General features: G+C 33.9%; 1 protein-coding gene across 1 annotated transcript; it reads right to left on the bottom strand.

Annotated features, from left to right (window-relative positions):
• Positions 1-708: 708 nt before the first annotated feature.
• Positions 709-22413, bottom strand: LOC124367923 (ADP-ribosylation factor-related protein 1). The gene is made up of 5 exons (XM_046825130.1): positions 22240-22413; positions 13396-13566; positions 9253-9334; positions 3610-3781; positions 709-1239 (listed from the first exon to the last, which is right to left on the bottom strand). Exons 1-5 carry the CDS (start codon positions 22330-22332, stop codon positions 1149-1151), a joined length of 609 nt encoding a protein of 202 aa, XP_046681086.1. The 5' UTR covers positions 22333-22413; the 3' UTR covers positions 709-1148.
• Positions 22414-22473: the final 60 nt, after the last annotated feature.

Raw genomic sequence — 22473 nt, 5'->3', positions numbered from 1 at the left:
TTTGATTATTATTAATTTTGATTCACATAGTGGTGAATTTTAATTTAATTTATTTGAAGACCTTTCTTGAGAAAGCTTTTGGAAGACAAAAGTCCTGTAACCAATTAGTGGATTAAATCTAAATATTTGGAAAATTGTATAAGATTATTGAATGCTAATTTTGAATTTTCAACTTGAAATGAACTGAAGAAGGGGAAGCCAGCTCTGTACCAGCCTATCCAGTTAATGGGAGGTAGGGGGGTGGACGTTAGGTCTAGTCTACTGTGGGGGATGACTGTTTGAGGGGCCCCTAATTGTTAAGGGCTGTTGCTAGCCTAGACATAAGGGCATGCCACCCACAACATGCTTTGAGTGGAGAGGCTGATACAGAGCTGGCTTCCTCAAAGATTCTGACAAAATGCAGCCCTTACACCCAACCTTACTCCAAGCCCATATCCTGTCACTCTAGAAGCAGTGCTAAGGTCCTTTTAGGACTAATTGCAATCCCCCAGCTTCTTGTCCTAAGAGAACAAAAAAATTCAATTAAACATAGGTTTTGAATCTATTATCACAATTCTTGCTTCAGCCTAAAATCAAGGCACTCTCTCCCTCAGCCTCAAACCACGGTGTCCCCTCCCTCAACCACAGCTGTCAGGGTAGCAAAATATTTTACAATCACTGTAAAACAAAATTAAAAATAGGTACATTTCAATAAAGCACAAAAAAACAATAGTTTCATAATTTTTAATGATCATACAGTTTTATAGTGGATACAGGTAATTGTTTGCTGTTATTTACAAAACTGATAAATAATTATGTAATACTTATTTCATACAAAAACATTTCATAATGTTAATGCTTTCTCTCTTTGTCACTAATACTTGAAACTTTTCACAAAATATTATAAAAGAGCAATGGGCAAGAAGTGACTCCTAGTCCAATATTGTACATATTTGCAAAAACACATCAGCCAATAAAGAGAACACTTTGGAAATCAATAACGATTTATCAATCACATAAAAGCGCTGCTCTTCCCTGCATACTGTTATAATCTCGGAATCTTGCAAGCATATCTAATTGTGTAGTAATATTCTTATAGTGGCAGTCCAACTGATTCTGCCACACATATCACAGTAGAGGAATGTTCTTTGGCATGTTTGGTCTTGTCGTTACGTGTCATCTTGATCTCTTGGTGGCCTCACATCGCTGTTACGTTTGATACAGTCTACAAGCCATCTGATACCTTCATCAATGCCATCTCTAAAACAATTAAAAGCCAAGGCTGTATAAATAATATTATACTGTGAAAGTTACACTGACAAAAATGTATAAAAAGACACATTTAAGTCAACACTTTTGGAGCTGGAAACAAACACAAAAGGAAAAGCACAGTTTTGTGATGTGCTGAATAGTGTGCTCGATTCAACTACATTTGTCCGTAGTGTTGAGCCTCGAGTTGAAATTGAAGTGCATGAAATTGATTGTTGCATTGAAGCCAAGACCGTCTTTAGCAAGAGGGACTCTGGTTGGGCTGCAGCGGTGGGCACTGTAGAATTAGCATCCTGATTCAAGGGGATGCTCTGCACATGATCTCTGATCAGATGCCATAACAATTTTCCTTTTGCAAACCCTTCAGGATTGTGATACCTCCTTGGGACGTATATGAGTAAATGCAAGTTAAAAAATAAAATCCAGTTGATGCAGTGAGGCAATGACATCATATATTCATGATCGGCACCAAACAAGTTAAATACCATCTTTAAAACTACTGCTACATACATGGAAATTAAAATCTAGTTTAATTAAAAATTGAAGATAATTATAAATAATAATGTAAGTCAGATAATAAAAAACTTCTGAGTATTGTTAATTTTAATTTTTTTTATTCCTGGTACAGTCGGACTCTCGATAACTCGAACCTCAATAAGTCAAATTCTTTGATAACTCAAATTTTTTTCCGTTCCCTTGAGAAAACCTGCCTAATTAAAAAAAAAACCATGCGTAACTCGAATTAATTTTGTACCCGAATTTTACCTCAATAACTCGAAGTAATAGAAAAATTACCTCTATAACTCGAAGTTCAGTAGATAAATCGAAGTCTTTAAATACATTACCTCTACAACTCAAAATTTTCAGATCAACCCTCGCTAACTCGAAGCTGTGCTGTGTTTACAGTGAACCTGTGTTAGGTCATAGACCTAGCCGAACAGGTCTGGACATGTCGCTGAATTGTCCGACTGTCTACAAAAGGCCGCAGTGAACACTTTACGTAGCTACTTAGAACAATCAAGTGACGTACCAGACAACGTGTTCTCTGCTGTTGTTGTTATTGAGAACATTATAGACTTAAATTCTGAAAAAAGCCTTAGGCAGAAGAAGATTACGGATTATTTTCAAATTTGAATTGTATGTACGTATGAATTGTAGGCATACATTGCAGTGTGACAGTAAGTACAAATGCTGTATGTAGTTACAGTACATTACATACATTAGTTTTGTAAAGGATGTAGGGAATAAAAAACATAGTTTATTTGTACCTCTATAACTCGAATTTTATTTTGTTTACCTCTGTAAGTCGAATTTAGTGAAATATTACCTCTATAAACTCGAACTATTCTTAAGTCGAACTATACGTAACTCGAAGAAAACAGCCGTTCCCTTGAAATTCGAGTTATCGAGAGTCGACTGAACTATATTTATAACACGGTACTGTTTAAAATGGTTGTTTTATTTCTTATTAACATGTAAACGTAACCTATAAATGTAAAGACACAATAAACAAATTCAAATGTAATCAAATTCAGTAAATGGTCTCTATAGTGAACATCAGTTTGAAGCAAAATTCAGACAACTAATTGTTTGAAAAGCAATATTCTGTTTACATCTGATGTAGCTCCACTCACTTTGTTGTCACAAGCGATGTGTAAATGAATTAATAAAAATATACTTACTTTATGTATATGTATCACAAAATGTTGCCAATGTTTTATTTGCAACAATATTGTAACTAATTTTCAGACAAAATTTGCCACCAAGATCAAAGTTTGAACGAACACGAAATACGAGGGCTGCGGATATCTAGAAATCACTTTGTTACACAGTCAAATAGTATAACATTTTTATACAACTGTGTTTATCTAGATAGATTTTCAATCAGCCAGTACCCTACATCTAAGGAAATTTGTACTTGGCATGTTTTTTTTTTTTTTTTTTTTTTTTTTTTTTTTTTTTTTTTTTTTTTTTTTTTTTTTTCTTAGGATAAGAAGCTTATAAATTGCACTTAGTCCTGTAAGGACCTTTGCGCTGCTTCCGGAGTGATAGGATATTTAGGATGGGTAAGGTTAGGGAGTAAACATCACATGTACTTGGCATGTTACAAAATGATAAAATACCCGCATGGTTCATTGTCCCCGAGAGGATCAGCGTTCAGAGCCAATTCCATCTTGATCAGCCGTATCTGGCAAATAATTTTTCAAAAAGGCTCAGCGAACCAGACACATCTTAGTCTAGTGAGAATGCACTTTCTCTTTGTATTCTTGCAATTGATGCTTTCCAAAAAATATATTTAAAAACAATATTTGAACGTTCTTAAAAGTGTTACAAATCAATCTTATAAACTACATAACTGACCCATTGAGAGCGGAGACGGGCATGACCATACAGTCCCTGCGGCCGATGAGGTGCGCATTCTTGTTGAAGATCGGCTTCACCTCCCTCACCCCCATACAGTCCGGAATATCTTGCTTGTTCGCCAACACCAGTAGTGGCACTCCGATCAGATTCTCACTGGATATCATCTTGTCTGCAAAAGACCACAGAATAATATCACTTGATTATCAACACCAGTAGTGGCACTCCGATCAGGTTCTCACTGGATATCATCTTGTCTGCAAAAGACCAAATATTAATATCACTTGGTCATCAACACCAGTAACCGCACTTTGATCAGAACATAACTATGGTAGGAAGGGTTGATTCAATTAGAATGTTGAGTTAGCTCATCTTCCACTTATTGGAGCTTCTGATATCTGATGCTGGTTTATTTAGACTTGACTCCTGGAATCTGGAGTTATTTTCGTCTGAAACATCGTAGTGCACTCAATTGTGCACCTGAATGATACCATCACTTCACCTAAATTTTTTATTTTATTTTAGGAAAACGAGGTTGCCTCCAAACATAGTCCTAAAAGGACCTTTGCGCCCCCTTAACTTATGTTCACGCCCTCAGAATCTGAGACTTGTACAGAAGCAAATCAAATTTGAGGGCACCTGTTCTCTGATATCCTTGGGGCTGAGAAGATCTGCCCCTAGGATTTTTGCTACTTTTTGATATGGCAGGACATTTTGCTATATATTTTGTTCCGCTGATTCTTCTGCTTCTCCGCAGAGTCTGCATTCATCAGTCTGACTAAGACACACCTTCATCAGATGTTTTCTAAGGGGCAATGTCCTATCAACATTCCTAATATCAATCTTACATCCTCCTTACTTTGTTCTAGTAGAGCTGCCCACCCTTTAGCGTAAGGAGATATAAACATTTTATATTGTCTTGGTCCTGAGGCCCTACTCCAATGTAAGGATCCAATCCTCTTTTCCAATCTTTTACAAGAGCTTTACTGTTATAGAAAGCTACTCCACAGCCTGGCTCAGGCCCTACCATAAGAGATTCTGTATGTATTTGGTCAGGGTATCTCATTTTCGTTCACCTAGATAACAATATATTTTACATTTTGAAGTTGTGTCTCTGATGTTGAAACAATATAAAGGTACGTTTTGAGCTTCTTCGTGACCGTCTTGAGATCTGAGGTGAACTGGAGCTGAACTCAACATTAAAACTCCTATCAGGTTTTTACTGGAAATCATCTTGTCTGATCAAGATCATAGATTAATATCACTTGATTGTATAAATAAGTGGAGCCGAAATGTTACACAACTTTTCTATCATATTACGTATATCTATTTGTAGAATTTAAAACATCCAATATATGGTCTCTTTTTAAATGTTGTATTTTTACATTATTCCAAATTTAACTACACATACTGTACTGCATGGATTTTTATCTAGGCCTTCTTGCATTGTATTTTGATCCAAAATAAAAAATTACAATTTAAAAAAGAATTTTCCTGGGGTTTTCGGTCATTTTTTTGAAGTGGCATTCATACAATTCTCTTTGGTCACTATCAGTATCACAAAGCATGAACATTAAACTAACATCATTCAAATTATTTTACAGAAGTGTATTTTAAGTTACACATCTAAATTTTAAAATTGCAATAAATTCTCAGTTGTTGGATATTACACATAATTCAGCGTAGCACTGGTGAGTACAAAAATGTCTTTCTTTTATTCTATTGAGCATTCCATGCTACATAGTAAATAGTCAACTGAAAATACATGGTTCCAGCAGTTATTGCTCGCTTCCAGGTAATTTTTTTGCATATTTTTCCTTAGTCACTGACCAAAAGATTTTGTGCAGCATCAAGTTTGTTTGGAAATTTCACACCTAATTTATTAAAATTAATGTATCTCATTGAATGACTGAAAGGTTTTCATCTCTGCCATATAAATTGTTTTATAACACTGGTGGATACTTTTAGGAGGGCATACCGACCAGACCTTTGAGATTCTGCTTTTAACATGAGGATAAAGTTCAAAACTGTGTTATAAACAAGTACTTATTTCAAATTTACAACTGTTTCACTTTAGAAATATAGTGTCTCAATGGTAATGAACTGTTAAAAATACGATTATCTGTACATACTAATAGTTTATAATTTTTATTCAAAATAGATTTTCTTATGGGGAAATCTATACTGCTATGTTAATATTCTGTGGGTCCAAATCAAGTTTTTTATTTTACTTAAGAAATATTGCTCTGTACAAAACAATGTTTCATCCCCTACACTATACACAATGTGAAGGCCTAAAGAGAAAGCAAGTTTTCAATGTCCTTGAATTAGAGAAACATAATTGCACGATACACATAATACATCAGAATGATATATATATATATATGTGTGTGTGTGTGTGTGTATAACATCAGATTAGTACTGATGTTCAATCACTCGTTAAATCTCAGTGGCCACATCAACTTTGAATCAATTAGTTATAATTAAATTATAAATAAAATTATTATTACTCAACTTCTTGAGCTTCAAACTTTCATTTACTGAAAATATACACTGAAATTATATCTGATTCTGTGTACTGCAACTAAAATTGGCCTGTAAACTTTCTTGGTAAAAAGATATTCTAATGTTAAAAAATTAAAAAAAATACAGACGAATTTTTTAAAGTCAACGTAAAATGATGCTAAAACGTATATTTGAAGGAAAAGAATCTAGTTTTTTAAATTTCAGCTGAAATAAAAAGTTTTAAAATTCTGATCTGACATTTTTAGCTACAACAGTTTTAGCCCTATTTTAACACGTTAGCTGCCACGTCGGGCCAAATGGACCGATGCTCTACATCTTTAAGAGATTGCACGTTGGGTAAAGTGGCCCGACAGCATAACAATGATTACCTTCGTGCCTGTGCTGCACCCTGACGACTCAAACTGAAACTGATTGAACTATGAAGAGTTCTGCTACTAACAGAACGTTGTTTGTTGTGTTTATTTTTGTTATTAGTGATATGAATGAGATTGCTACATTGGACATTTTCATCAGGCCACATTGCCCGACGGGTTTTTTTATCGGTGTTAGAATATAAAATAATAAGGTTTTAGCCTTATTATTGCTACCAGGAAGAATAAAATATATGATTTGTTATTTTACAGTAAAAAGAGATTTAATTTCATAAGTGTTTCACCAAAGTAAATGTAGTAAATAAAAAGTTGTATCTTATTTATTTTCATATTTTTTTTGCTTTCCTTACTATTCAAATAATTCAGTCTTATAAGTAAAGAAAAATAAGTAAATACAAAATTACCCTATACAAAAAATGAATGAAGATATACTATTTGTGTATAATTTTGAAGCATGTTTCACAAAAAAATGGTTTTTCTGGACATTCACTGCAAAACGTAGTTACTTGTGTCAAATTTCTTGCTACCTTACGTCCCTTTTTCCTCTGATACATTTTTGTAGCACAACTTGCACACCTTTCCTTTGTCTGCGTTTTTGTACTCCTCCACCAACAAAATCAGATGACGTCAGGTAGTGGTGCCCTGTAGTGGTCACATTTGGAATGCGTGGCTCTTCCTGCACGTTCATCAAGGAACAGGCCAATTCCTCTCTGAACTTAGTGATAGAGACTAAGTTTTGTTTTTTTTTTTTTATTATGAGATGTAGTGTGGTTAAGAAAATTATTGTAGGCCAACCAACTATTTACCACTGCAGTTCCAAGAAGAAGTTCTTCAGCTAGTTTGTGGAACCAACGCATTGTCTTCCGTACTGCAGTGTTATATGATGACATTTGATCGGATACGTCTATCCCAACCTTCGCCTTATTGTAGTCAACGATGACTAATGGCTTCATTACATTTGGCCCTCCAACTTTTTTTTAGTCAAGGACGACGTACTCCGCCTATGGAATGTGGAAAGCATGTGTACCTCCCTTTTGTCTTTCCACTTGGTAACAACTACACCATCTTTATTTTCGGAACAAACCATTTCACCTTTACTAAGTTTTTGTTTTAAAAGGTTTTTTGGTAGGCCTTTACGACTTTTTCTCACGGTACCAGCAAGATGTGTTTTATTTGACAACAAAGCATTAGCCAATTCTACTGATGTGTAGTAGTTGTCCGTATATAAATTGTGGCCTTTATTTAAAAAGTTTGTCATGAGTTCCAGTACCACTTTAGTCGCAACAGATCTGTCTTTTGTCACTTCTACAGTACCTTTCCCCATGTACACTTTTACTGCATAAGTATAACCCGTTTTATCACACAGCTTGAATAATTTTTATCCCATACTTGTGGGCCTTTCCGGGAATATACTGCCGGAAACCTAGTCTACCACGAAACAGCACCATAGTTTTTCATCAATAACTAAATCTTTGCTCTGCTACTTTCAAAGTGAAGAATAAATTGTTTAGTGGTAGAAGCAGAGGTTTTATTTTACCAATTCGCCCATCTCTTTTGAGGTTTTCATAACCGTTAAAATGCCAGAAACGTAAGAGTAACTGAAACCTGTTTCTACTCATTATTTTTCGGGCAACTGAGAATTTATTATACAAAGGGTTTTTTGACCAATAATCACTGATTCTTGGAAGTCCTACTAAACCCATATATAAAAAGAAGGCCAATAAATTGTTTCATTTCCCCATGATTGGTATTTTTCCAGTCTTTTAGCCTACTCTTACGACTTAGTCGCAAGCTTTGAAATTACTTCATTTGCATTATGATTAGTTTCTACAACCATAAGTTCAACTACTTCGTCTGTCAAGTAATGACGAAAAAAAATCGATTGGTTTTCTGTTGTTCGGTAAACAAAAATTAAATTTTGTTGTCTGAGTGAACTGAAACGTTTTCTGCTTACCCTCAAACATTTCCCAGCCCAAATCATTGTCCTTGGCGTTTGTAGAAATAAAAGAAGTACCTGTGATATCTGTAACTGTTCCATTAACATCAGTAGAATTAAGTTCCACGTTTGATTCTTGATTGTCCATCAGAGTAATATTCTGAATCAGTACCAGGAATAAAGTCTAACCACCATTGACTCCACACTGTCATCATCACTTATTTCGGCAAACAAATCACCCGGGGAAGACGGATTTCTCAATTATACGTTCGATTTCATCCATAAGAAGATTATCGCCACTCATTTTTACCGATCAATAGTATACACGCACACAACTATTGAAACATTACTTATAAAAAACACAATGTAGGATTCCAGTAACAAAACGCGTCAATTGGCCCTCAGCTATGTGGAAAAGGCGGGTTAGAAGTAAGCTGATGCAATTGCAGACAGAGAACTAAAGCGCGGGAATTATTCAGGCTGCACATCAACAAAACGGAATATCCCTGAATCAGGCGTCGGGCCTATACGCCCGACGGCAAATGATTTATGTAATATATTGCCTTGTAAAAAAGCTCTGTCGGGCCAATGTGCACGACGCTTTATAAACGTAATAAATATACATAAAATCATGTTTATTAGTAACCAAAGAAGAGAAAAATAACAAAAGGTTTACAACAATTTATCTTTTAAAAATTTGGCGCTTTTAGCGCTAAAACGTATTTTCCGGGGTTGGCAGCTAACGTGTTAAAATCCTAATGCACACATGTAAACATAGAAAATAATTTTTTTAGAAAATCAGCAACTCACCAAATGTTTCTTTGGAATCCGGGATCCTCTCTCGGTCCGACGAGTCCACGATATATATGAGGGCGTGTGACTCTGCGTAGTACTACAATGAGAAACAATGTATATGTAGCTAATAATGTATAAACATCTACATCATTTCATTCATTATGATTGTGTTTCCCCAGATAAAGTTTTTCTCTATAAAAAAAGAATGACAAAAGCAATACACACTATTTTGCTCAAATTCTGCCAGCCAGCGACTGACACTATCAGGTGGGAAGAATTTCACACATGTGCACAAACAATGAAGGTCAACTCATGCAAAGCCATTTGAATTGGCTATTACAAAAAATATTTCTAAAAAACCTAAAAGTTAAAATAAGCAAAGTTTTGTTCAAATATTAAGGATGTGACACATCTCTTTGCATGCTCTTCAATCCTTCTATAGATTACAATCAATTGCACAACAGATTGCAATCGTTCCTTGATGGGAAACCTGACACTTCAGTCCAAGTTTCTCAAAATACCTTGTATTTCTTTTACTCCTTTCTTTATGCTGTCATCATACAAAAACTTACAACTGATTAAGAAATGATTAATTGGCAGTAATGCTGTTCTTGTTCGCCAAATGGTATTTTCTTTGTGTTCTTGCCTAAGAGTAATATTTGAAATACATTGAAAATTGCCCCATCAACAATAATCTAGTTACTTTTTCCTTCCAACTAATTTGTAGGCCTAATTTTGTCTTAAACCTGGTGACAATGTAAATTCTCTGCAGTGATAGGGTGTTTTAGGCTAACTGTTCATACATTTTTCTAAAGCATAATTACAGCTTCAACCAATGCAATGCTCCAGACTTTAGATATTTTATGTGTGTGTGTGTGTGTGTGTGTGTGTGTGTTGTGTGTGTGTGTGTGTGTGTGTGTGTGTGTGTGTGTGTGTGTGTGTGTGTGTGTATACATATTATTTTTAGTAAATTACTGTACAAATAAAATGTTTTTAAAACATAGGCACTATATTTCGGTGAAAACCGTCTTCAGGTGCATAAATTGTATAAAATATAAAAGAAAACAGTACAAACGAAAGTAAATAAACAGTTAATAAATAATAATAATAAATACAGATGACATGAACTAAATAATTGATCCATATGTTGATTTCAAATTTAGACGTTTTTGGCTAAGTTATCTGATGTTGAGTCCATGTGGAATTTTGCTCTTTAAAACCAATATTGGTGTGCTTGTTCTAATGTTCTGAGGTAAATTGGATTTGAATTTGTATGTACTTGCCGAATAGGTTTGACTATATATGTATTTTCAAAAGTTTCATTGTGATTTAGACCATGAGTCACGACAGTTTTCTTTTAATCTTGGTGTTTATAATCAAATCAGTGTCCTGTCATTCTTGTCCTCAAGGTATTTGTTGTTGAGTCAATATAATCTGCTGGACATTTTTTACATTGAATTTGGTAAATCACATTTTTAGATTCACAAGACAAGTTGCCAATGATAGGATATGACTTGCGTGTTTTGCTACTAGTGAATTTTGAAGAATTTGGTAACATTTTACAAATCAAACATCTTGGTTTATTACACGGATGTGATCCTTTTTGTTTTTGTATTGCTTTTTCATTGGTGTTTGTCATTGGTAATTTAGGTTTGACCAATAAATCTTTAAGAATAGGAGGTCTTTTAAAGATTACTCTAGGAGTTGTTTTAAAAACATCATTAGTTGAACTAGAATTTTGTAAGGTATTAAATGCTATTTTAAGAATATTATTAATTTTGTGAAACCCTGGATGGTATTGAACTATTGAGTTTATATTTTAAAACGCTACGTAAACAAAATGATATGCTATAGTTATTAATAAGAAAAGATGCGGGTATCCTAAGCGAGCTGTCTGCACAGTCAAGACGTCAAGTCAGGATGACTGTGTGATCTGAGGCGTTAACCTCAGACGTGGGAGTTAGCCTTAGAGTCACGGGTTTGATTACCGCATCTGACATTAGGGTTTTTTGTGGTACACTTATAGGAGTCACTAGTGTGTGGTAATGCTGGTGGATCAGTGATTTTCTTACATAAGTCAGACCTAAAACAACTGTTTTGTATTTTTTTTCTTTACTATTTTAAAAAACTACGTTATTTAAGTTTTGTTATGTTATCCATAAGATCCTACAAGCCGCACTAGATACAGCATGTCCCACTGTACAGTCAAGGCCAAAAGAAAAAAAAATCCATACAAATCAAGAGCAAGAACGGGAGCTTATGAGATTGAAAGGGGCATACATTACAGCTCTTAATAAATCAATTCTGACGGGCACGGAAGAAAACAAAAAAACAAACCAATGACAGAAAAAAAGAATATGATCTTCAACTAAAATACTTCAGAAAGTATTTTTAGTTGAACAATCGCTACAGTAGTAAATCTAAAAATAACTGTATAAAATCTATTGATATTAAAGGTTCAATAACAACTGACCCCCAAAAAATAGTGGAACACATGAACCACTTCTTTGCTAATGCTGCAGAACAAGTTCTATCAAATTCGCAACAACTGCCTTTAAAAATATATCCAACGCTACATGAAAGGGAATTCAAGTCTTTTGAGGAGAGCTTTAAGCCAACAAATACAATAGAGGTGAATAAAACAATATCATCCCTGAAATCAAAGCCATCTTCTGGAATAGATGAAATATCATCAGTTGTTCTTAAACACTGCAAAAATGAAGTACTAGCTCCAATAGTAAATGTAATTAACAAGTCCTTCCAGTAAGGCATTTTTCCCTCCCAGCTAACAACTACAGACCTATATCACTTATCTGCACACTATGAAAAGTCTTTGAAAAAATAGTACTCTCAAGGTTGCTTACACACCTAGAAAATAATAATCTCCTAACCAGACGTCAACATGGCTTTAGAAAAGGCAAGTCCACCATCACGGCCATAACTGACCTGGTAGAAACTATCATTGATGCAACTGAAGAAGGGGCCACAACAACTGGCATTTTCTTGGACTTTAGTAAAGCCTTTGACAGCCTGAGTCATAAACATCTCCTGGATAAATTACAAACTCTAGGAATAAGAGGAGTGGTGCATCAGTGGTTTGAAAGCTATATCAGCGGAAGAACCCAAATTACGGAGATAGTCCACATTATCAACAAGACATCTCAGAAAATCAGATCCACAGAAGCACGAACAACAAGAGGGGTCCTGTAGGGATCTGTGCTGGGCCCTGTACTATTTGTCTTATACACTAATGACATTGTCTCAGTACTACAAGACAATAGTGAAGTATTCCTTCCTATACGCTAATGACACTGCCCTCCCACAAGAACATTAAGGACCTAGAAATCAATGCCTACATCGCAGCCAGCATGGCTAAACAATATAGTCAGGAGAATGACTTGTACTAAATGAAGACAAAACACAGCAGCTTCATTTTGGTCCATAAAGAAGGAATGCTCTCGAACTACCCAATGCCTCATATTCTCAAGAGGCAAAATACCTTGGGATAACCCTAGACAGCGACCTGAATTGGAAACTTCATGTAGACCAACTGTGCAAAAAGCTTAGCACTGCATTATATGTAACTAAGCGACTTAAACAAATCAGCAACATATAAACCTCAAGAACAGCTTACTTCACACTGTTTGAGTCGCAAATGCGCTATGGGCTGTCTGTATGGGGGTACTCATCTAAAGAAAACCTCCACAGGGTACTGCTTCTTCAGAAGAGGGCAATCAGGGTATTGGCCAAACTGGGTTTTCGAGATTCCTGCAGGGGGATTTTCAAAAGACTGAAGCTATAGACAATAGCCAACCTTTACATTAGTGAAGTAATCATCGGTGCAATTAAGAAAGAACCCCCGCAATTCTCAGAGACACATCATTATACTACCAGACACAGAGGAAACTATATACTTCCTGCACATCACTTGACTGGTTTTGAGAAAAAACCTTCCTACATCGGGACTAAGCTCTACAACATCCTTCCAACAAGACTGAAAGAACAGAGAGGCAAGAGGAACTTTAAAGAAACTCTTCTTGACTGGCTGCTGGAGAGAGAGTTCTATTCCATTGATGAATTTCTGGATAGAGCAAGGAACTAGTTTACTGCTCCAATGAACTTCCAGTTATTGCTGTATGGAAAGAGGTACTCAGTTACCTTGTCCCACAGGGACTGCAGTTCTTCCTGCCCGCCGAGGTCCCAGAAGTTGAGTCGGATGCCTGACAGTTCAATCTTCCCTATGTTGAGGCCTACAGTGGTCGTGATCTTGCTGGGGTTCATGGCCTTGTAATTCTTGGTGAACTTTGTTTTTGCCGCCTCCAAATAAGTCTGTAACCATTAGTGAAATTGTCAATTTCATCTCAATCTATCGTACATGTATAGTGAAATTAAAATAGAATCAATTAAGAGTGTTTCATTCCTTGGAACAATAGCTAGTGACAATTTAAAAATTAGATTTTTATTTACCAATATTCAATGCGGATTTAAATTTAAAGATTTTAACTTATTCCTTCAAACTTGATCATCCATTCATCCTCCCAACCTGATCATTCATATTTTTGCAGTCTATAACGATTACGATTTTATAGTCGCATTATTTATTCCATTGTTATAAAGATTCTATATAGTTGTGTAGCTTATATTATATCTTTATGATCATATTATTGAAGCATGGACTATAGAAATCAACTAATAATAGGTTCTTACCTTCAACAAATATCAGTCCTGCGTGATGCAGATAAAATTTACATGTGTCGGCACCACATATAGGAGTCGAAGTAATTTATATTGTTGATTTATTTAGGTTTAAAGGTTGCAGTATAATGAGCCGTAACCACAACAATTGAATATTTGTTATTTCTTATTATCTAAACTACCAAACAATAGAAAACCAAATTGAATTACATTACAGATATTTCTAATTATAGTATTGTTGAGTGATGTTTTTGAATCTAAGATCTTCCTGAATAATCTAATGATTAATTTTTACAAAATTATTAAATTCAACAAAACTATCTAAAACTTTGGTATTTATTCTTACTATTTTAAAGGATAAAATATGTGTCTTATAGCTTGTGATACAAGTAACACATGTTAATCATTGTATCTGTGGCCATTACATTGCACATATGATTTTACTTAGTTTGAAATTATTTAAATCATTAAAAAAAGCTAGCAATCATTAATTGTAAACAACTATAGGCTAACTGAAATGGCTTTGTAATCGCCAATCAGATAGCCTATTTCTAATATAATTTAGTTTTAAGATAATTTGGTTCACAAAGGCTGCAGTATAATATGCAGCCACTAAAGCACCTAATAAATTGTAAAGCAACCATAACCACATCAAAGAATTAGGATATACAATAAGGAAAATCTCACTTAAATAATAGAGAAACCATAATAACAGAACAAAGATATTAAAACCTAGAAAACCGCAATTAATCTTCTTCCAGTGTTATTTTGGTAAGTTTTCTACAGTTAACTATAATTTTTATTTAGATGAAGTCTCTTTTCAAATATTACATTCACAAACTAAAGATGTGTACACATGATTTAAGTTAAGTTAATATTGTTGGGTAGAATACAATAAACAGACATGGTTTTTATCAATAATAACAAAGGATATTGCATAATTACACCCACCAATATGAACAACCAACTGATATTCATTAATTAATTAATTTGAATAATTTATTTTAAAATCATCTGTAATAATATAAATAGATTTTCAGATTGTAAACATAATATTTGATGGGACTCCATCTAATAAAACTGATTGAGATAACTAACCAAACAAACATCTAAAGACAATAAACTGTGTTTACTTGGTTTCAATATGTTTGTTTAGCTGCTATTGTTTCTTTATTATTTCAATTAGACTTTTCATATTACCCATTATAATTATTGTTTGTTAGAAAGTTACGGTTCCTTTATTATTTATGAGGTATGTCATTATATTATATTGAATTCATACTTTAATTTCAAACACTTTGTATTTTAGATAAGCTATGTCGATATTGATTAATAGTTCTGTTATTCGATAAATAAACTATAGATGATATACCGAGCGATATAAAAACAGAGTCCAAATATCATACTATGTCCTAATTTTTCAAATTAATAAATCAGTATCAGTTAATATTATCAATGGGTTAAATTATAAAATAGTTAAGTGGTATAAGCGGCCACCACAACAAACGAATCATCGATATTCATTATTATTTAAAAATCTATTGAAACCAAAATGTCAAACTAATTTACTTTAAAGGTATTTGTAATTCAGCTATTTTTATAGCTTAAAAGGTAATAATTTAATGAAGTATCTACGATATGTATATTTATAAAATATAACAAAACACAGTGTAAAATTTAGTTGATTTTTACTATTTTGAAGGATAAACATATCTGACAACTTGTGACACAAATAACACGTCTACATCGCCATTGTACTTGCGACCATTATCAAAACCATACATATGATTTTACTTCATTTCGAATTAATTTGGAACAATAATGTTCAACCGAATTACAGCATATTGCTTTTAAGATTGTATTAAAGTGAAGCTTTATTTCTATAGGTAAAAGAAATCAGGTTTTAAGATTATAGAAAATAATAATATTTTAGTTATATTTTTATAACTATACAAAACAAACTTCTCTGCAAAATGATAGCCAATCTGTAATAGTAATCTGACCTACTTGCAGATCATCTTCTGTATTTGTACAGAGAAGAGAAGTACGGTTTTCTAGAGAAGATGCTTCATCAACTTCGTGAAAGCAGTTAATCATTGCTACCCAGAAGAAAACTTAAATATTTATGCATATTTCGTATTTTCGATTATAAATGTTTATTATGTTGTTATTGTTTCATTATAGTTTATGAGCTTTTCCTATTTCCAATTCCAATTGTTTGATCATTATGGCATAAGGAGCCTTTATTATTTTGTTAATAATACAGGTATTATTTATAAGATTGTCACTGGACGTGTATTTATATTAATTATTTAATATGATTGTTATTATGACTATAGATGTGTTGATATGACAATGGGCTCACATTTGATTAATGAATAATAAGTATCGATAATCATGTATTAATCGGTACTTTGGGATTATACCGACCACACCCAGACATGAATCGTTATTTGACATTTTGCTTCTACTGATTACTAGATTAGCGTAGAATCTATATAAAATCCAGGTCAGATTAGTTTTCATGTCAATACTACAAACTGGATACTTTGCATTTAAAGGAGTAAAATCATTATCTTGTAGTCATTTGAAATATTGTTCAACATTTTGACACAAAAAGCGCATGTTCATCGCCACTGTTCTTGCCGATGTCGTTACTCACTTATGCAAATGATTTTACTCTGAATTAACTTAATTTTTAACAATACAGTATTGTTATTCTGTAAAATAAAAACATCTGGTAATGATTATGAATATCTATGGGCCAAATGTTTTTATATTCGATAGTTGATTCGATTTTCATGGTAGCCGCTTATTATATTGCAGCTATGTTAACTTTTAGTGTTATTTAAGTTAAGCCATCTTGGCCGATTATAGCTTCTAGTTTTCGAGAATAGAATTCTACGTAAAATTTATGGGCCATCATATGAACAAGGGGTATGGAGAAGAAAACATAATAGAGAAATCAGGGAGCTCTACAATAGTACGGATGTAATAGGAGAAATAAAGTGCAGAAGACTCCGTTGGGCAGGCCATGTTTTGAGAAGAGAAGAGGAATGCAAACTGAAGAGGGTAATGTACGGTAACCCAGAAGGAAGACGGCCCCGGGGGAGACCAAAAGTGAGATGGTGGAACCAGGTGAAGGCTGATATGGAGAAGATGGGCGCTTCAGAGGAAGATGCAGAGGACCGTTCAAGATGGAGGAGCTTTGTTGGTGCGGCTAAATATCACCTCCGATATAAATGGCCCTGGGAGTAAGAGTAAGTATCTTGGCCGATTAGGCTGCAGTATAATAAGCGGCCACCAACATGTAATCGGATCATGATTATCAAATACATTTGACCTATAGATATTTATAATTATTCATTACCATCTGTTTATTTCATTTACGTACTGAGTAGGCTAGTGACATCTGCAAGAACAATGGTAATGAACATGCAATTATTACCTCAAAATGTATTTTTAAACAATTAACAATGTTTTAAATGGTTACAAGATAATGATCTTGCTCCTTTAAATCCAAAGTATCCTGTTTGTAGTGAGAGATGAAAACTGGAATTTAAGGTGGGAATCAAATAGTGTTTTGCTGCAAGAAAAGGTACTTTGGGATTATACCGACCACACCAGTATGAAGAACACAAAAATACAAATTTATAGAAACAAACATGATAGAACGAAAAAACAACTCTTTAATTACAAACTTACAAGCATTTCCAGGTATTGTGATCGGTGTCGTTGTCGCCGTTATCTTATCTTTCTCGAGAATCCCGATTACGGCAGGCCCCGCGGCATCACATGATTATTTAAGTTTTTTGCACGGTACATAATTGCCTTTCCATTACAATTCAATTTATATTTCTGATCAGCCCCTCTAGAATTTAATATTTTACTGATAGGTACTATCTCGAGGGATGTTTTTCTTTCGTTGACATCAGCGCGGGGCCCGCGCTAATGGCCGGAGGCACTCGCATTTTGGGTGGAGGAGTGTGATCAAGAATAAAAACAAGTTTTGAGTGTTTTTTTCAATAAAGAGTTTAGTTTTTGTTGAATTTTTGTGTTTGGAGAAATGTAGGGGTAAAACACGGAAGTACAACAAAGCGACGCACCAGCTGAACGGGCGGCGAGACTCTACAATCACGTTATCTACTAGACCGCTTGACTTTGACCTCTGTCTGAGGATGGGGAGGGGTTTGCGATAAGACAATTCCTGTTTTATATTGACGAAATATTGTTCTACGCTAATCTAGTAATCAGTAGAAGCAAAATGTCAAATAACGATTCATGTCTGGGTGTGGTCGGTATAATCCCAAAGTACCCAAGAAAAGTTAGAACAAACACAATGTTGCAAAAACGCACTTGAGAACATACATGACTTTTTTTGAGCATTCTAAATTTGGTATTAAGAATATACAAAAAATCATTGTACTATTTTAGTTGAAATCAAACAAACTATGATTTTTTAACGAATGAATGTAGTTTTGACGACATCAGTACCTGCAGAAATACATTTCAGATTGGCTAAATTAATCATAAGTAGGTACTACGCTGCTCATAGAGAGCTTAAATAAAATTTTGTTATTTTATGCAATCTGAAATAAATAAAGTTCTTTCACCTATAAAATATAGCTTCACTACGATATGATTTTAAAAGACTAAAACATAATTTAGCTCAACATTATCACACAAAACCAATTAAAAATAAAATCGTGTTTGGAAATTAATTCAAAGTGAAACCGTGTTTGGTTATTGACTAATGATGGTAAGAACAATGACGTATATGTGTGCCTTGTTTCACAATGACTAAGACACAAAAAATTAGGGGCAGAGTACGACAAGCAGACCCGCTTTTTATATCGCTTATTACAATCATCGATATTCATATATCGAAAAATAGAATTACCAATCGATATCAATATGAAATACTAAATTAAAGTCACGCTTCAAATTAATAGAAATAGTTTGAACAATTACATAATGTCATAAATAATGAATTATAATAATAGTCACCATAACCATTACTGAAATGATAAAACTAAGACAGGTAATAGGAAAGATGACTTTTGATTAAGAATAAATAATAATAAAGAAAATGTAACAACAAAACAAACATCTTGAAACCAAGAAAGACACAGTAAATTATTTTTTAGTGTTATTTTGTATAGTTTTCTAAAGTTAACTATCTTTTTTATTTAAAAGAAGTTACTTATAGAACAAATTGTGTTTAGAATATGAAAATGCGTGTACAGTTGATGCAAATGATTTAGTTATTGTTAAATTAATTACTATTGGTTTATTATATTGATGGGTATAATGATTATTGTTTGATAATATGATATAAAAAACCAGGTCTGCTTCTATTCCACCCCACATTTATCCTTGAAAATAGTAAAAGGTAAATGTTATTGTTTTGTTTGTACATTTTATAAATACATATATAATTTTGATTTATCTTTAATATATTTATTCTTAAGAATTAAAACCAGCAGAAGGGTAGGGTACGATAAGCGGACCCGGTATTTTATATCGAAGAATGTAATCATCGATACCTAATATTCGTATCACAAATCCTAGACCATCAATCGGTATAAAAGTATAGTCCTCAATAACAATCATATGTTTTATATTAAAATATTAATTTAATATTTACAGTGATTAAACTAATTATTATAACAAAAATTAGGAAAACTGAAGACAACCATATTTGCTCCTCTCACAGTTACAATTGTTTCTTTCCCACAAATTTCACATAATGGGTTTTTTCGGTACGAGTCCAACATGTTGAAATCACGTAAAATATGTCTTATCATTTTTCAAAGCAATGTCGTGTATTTATCTAAAATTGACTGCCATTTTTAATGATCAAATGTTATTTATGTAAAATCGAAATATTACCTTACGTGTATTATTTGAAAGTGTTTACAGCTGTTGATATAGATTATTTGAGTTAACTGTTCAAATAATTTAATCAGTATCGATTGATTATATCGATTGGTATGGTTAATTAATATCGTTTGCCAATTTCGAGATAAAAAATCGGGTCCGCTTATCGTACCCTACCCAGCAGAACTATATTTTTATTTGAAATATCGGTAATTATCATATTAACCGCCGGGGCGGAAAAATACGAGTTTTGCGTTCTTAACTTATTGGAATCGTCCTATATAAAAAAAAGTATAAGGTTTGATGGGGTGGAAATGAGAAATAACGAAGTTCTAGAAAATAAAAAATTAAATAACTTTCCAGTAATATCTCCATGTTCTACATCCACGTCTAGCGTCACGTGACCTTTTGTGGCCAATGATTGAACCTCGTGATGACGTCATCGGTTGCGCCGCCATCTTTGCAAACGTAAATGAGAAATTACAGAAATGAGCAGAATTTTTATCAAAATTAATAATGTTTTTCTTAATTTCGAGAAAAAAATTAATTACGAGTGCCTCCGGCCATCAGCGCGGGCTTCGGCAGCACCTTCGGTGCTGCCCCCGCGCTGATGTCAATAAAAGAAAAACATCCCTCGAGATAGTACCTATCAGTAAAATATAAAATTCTAGAGGGGCTGATCAAAAATATAAATTGAAATGTAATGCAAAGGCAATTATGTAAAGTTTAAAAACTAAATAAATCATGAAAAACTCAAATATATAGATGGATATTAACAGAGAACACTTACCATTAGTGTGTTGGCGGATATAGCTAAACAGCAGCAACAAAAAAGTGGTCTATTACAACGAAACGACACAGTCTCCGGTTTAAAAACACCACTCGACCGCACGACGAACAAATACACTCATTTTTAAAAATGCCCTGTTCTATTAAAAAAGAGATAATTTCGTTTCGGTTAAAACGTAATCTCTTTACGTGCCCTACGAAACACTCCGACACACACACAATTCACTAGGGTTGGTTGAACTAGTGGATGGTTGATTCATCATTGTAAACTCACTCACTCAATCCGACCTACTGAACACGATATCTTGTGTAGAACTGACCTATGCCCCGGACAACTCAGATAACAGGTATGCTATCAGGCTGCTATCAGTCCCGGCCGCAGATAATATTCAAGTAAACAGATTATCCAGACACAGCACACAAACTGAACATTAAAACATTAGAAACTTTACCACTTATCAATATACCCCCTAAAATCATGTTATTTGTCATTTGCACCTCCTAGTACTATATATATTTTTTGTTCAGGAGGGTGAGCAGAATACGTTGGTAACGTCAAATTCGTGATTTGCCGCCCCGGCGTTTAATCTTACTGGTACCGAAATATCTATTATGTAATTTGGTCCAAGATTTTGATTTCAGTATTTTAGATTGTCATGAATATCAATGATTTGATTGTGTTGGTGGCCGTTTATTATAAGGCAGCCAAGGATCATTTTAGATTTGGTCCTACTTATTGTAAATAGTGAAATTGCCATTGGAAATAAAGTAAAGTCTTCACTTCATACTGGTCAATTTGTACATATGGTTGATACCAAACCACAAACCACTCAATGTTTAAGATGTAAATTCGGTATCAATTTACAAAATCGTGACCATGGAAAGGTATGTTAATTTTTTTTTCCTGAAAACTACAATTTTTCCTGAAAACAATAGTGAAGAAAAAATTCGTCGGCAACGAAAATCAAAGGAGTTACGATTTTTTGAAATCCTCTGAAAACTCTGTTTTTGACAGTACCTCTGGCAATTTTAGTGAAATGATGACGTTAATCCTGTCAACGATGCCTGCCCGCTGCGCAGTGCTGCGCACTGCTTGCTCTTTTAGAAAAAAAAATTAACTCGAGCTTGCAAAAGTCGAATCCCAGATCACGTGGTGCCCCTGATCCTTAACCCTCCAAGTGTTGTTCGACAAAATTTTGTCGGTTATTTTCCATCCTTAATGCAATAATGGCCGAAAGGCATCAATATAATACAATGATATACTTTCCCCCCAGTTTATATGCACCTGTGATAATAATACTTGGCTATAAATGCCCAACCATGAAAAAAAAGTCCATTTTTCATGGTCACGGTATTGTAAATAAATACCGTAAATTCTTATAAAGATTTAAGGAATTACACTAACCTATCAACTTCCCTGCCCAGTTTTATTAGCAATAGATTTCAAAAGCATGTGGATACATTTCAACTAATTCTACAAACAATTTATTCATCATACAAACAATGAGTTAGTACTCTTGAAAATATTACTACTTCGAAGCAAAACGAGAGGTTCAATTAAGTGAAAAATTAAGGCCTCCAGAACACTTGGACAAATTAATACTAATATGAGTAATATGTTACTCTGAGAAAACTCACCGTTTTTCCTGCGTTATCCAGCCCAAGGATGAGGACACAATATTCATCTTTTTGTATCAAATATTTATAGAATCCGTAAAGAAGTGTGTACATCTTGCTTTAAGTGAAAGTGAAACTGGAAACTAACCTTAACCAAACAAACAACGTCAAACAAAATAAACATTGACTTAAAAAATGTAAAAAAAATTATGATCGTTTTGACGTCACTATAAAAATCAGCTGCAAAAACAGCTG

Source organism: Homalodisca vitripennis, chromosome 8 (assembly GCF_021130785.1).
Source record: "Homalodisca vitripennis isolate AUS2020 chromosome 8, UT_GWSS_2.1, whole genome shotgun sequence".
NCBI classification, from domain to species: domain Eukaryota; kingdom Metazoa; phylum Arthropoda; class Insecta; order Hemiptera; family Cicadellidae; genus Homalodisca; species Homalodisca vitripennis.
This window is presented reverse-complemented; position numbering and strand designations above follow the sequence as displayed.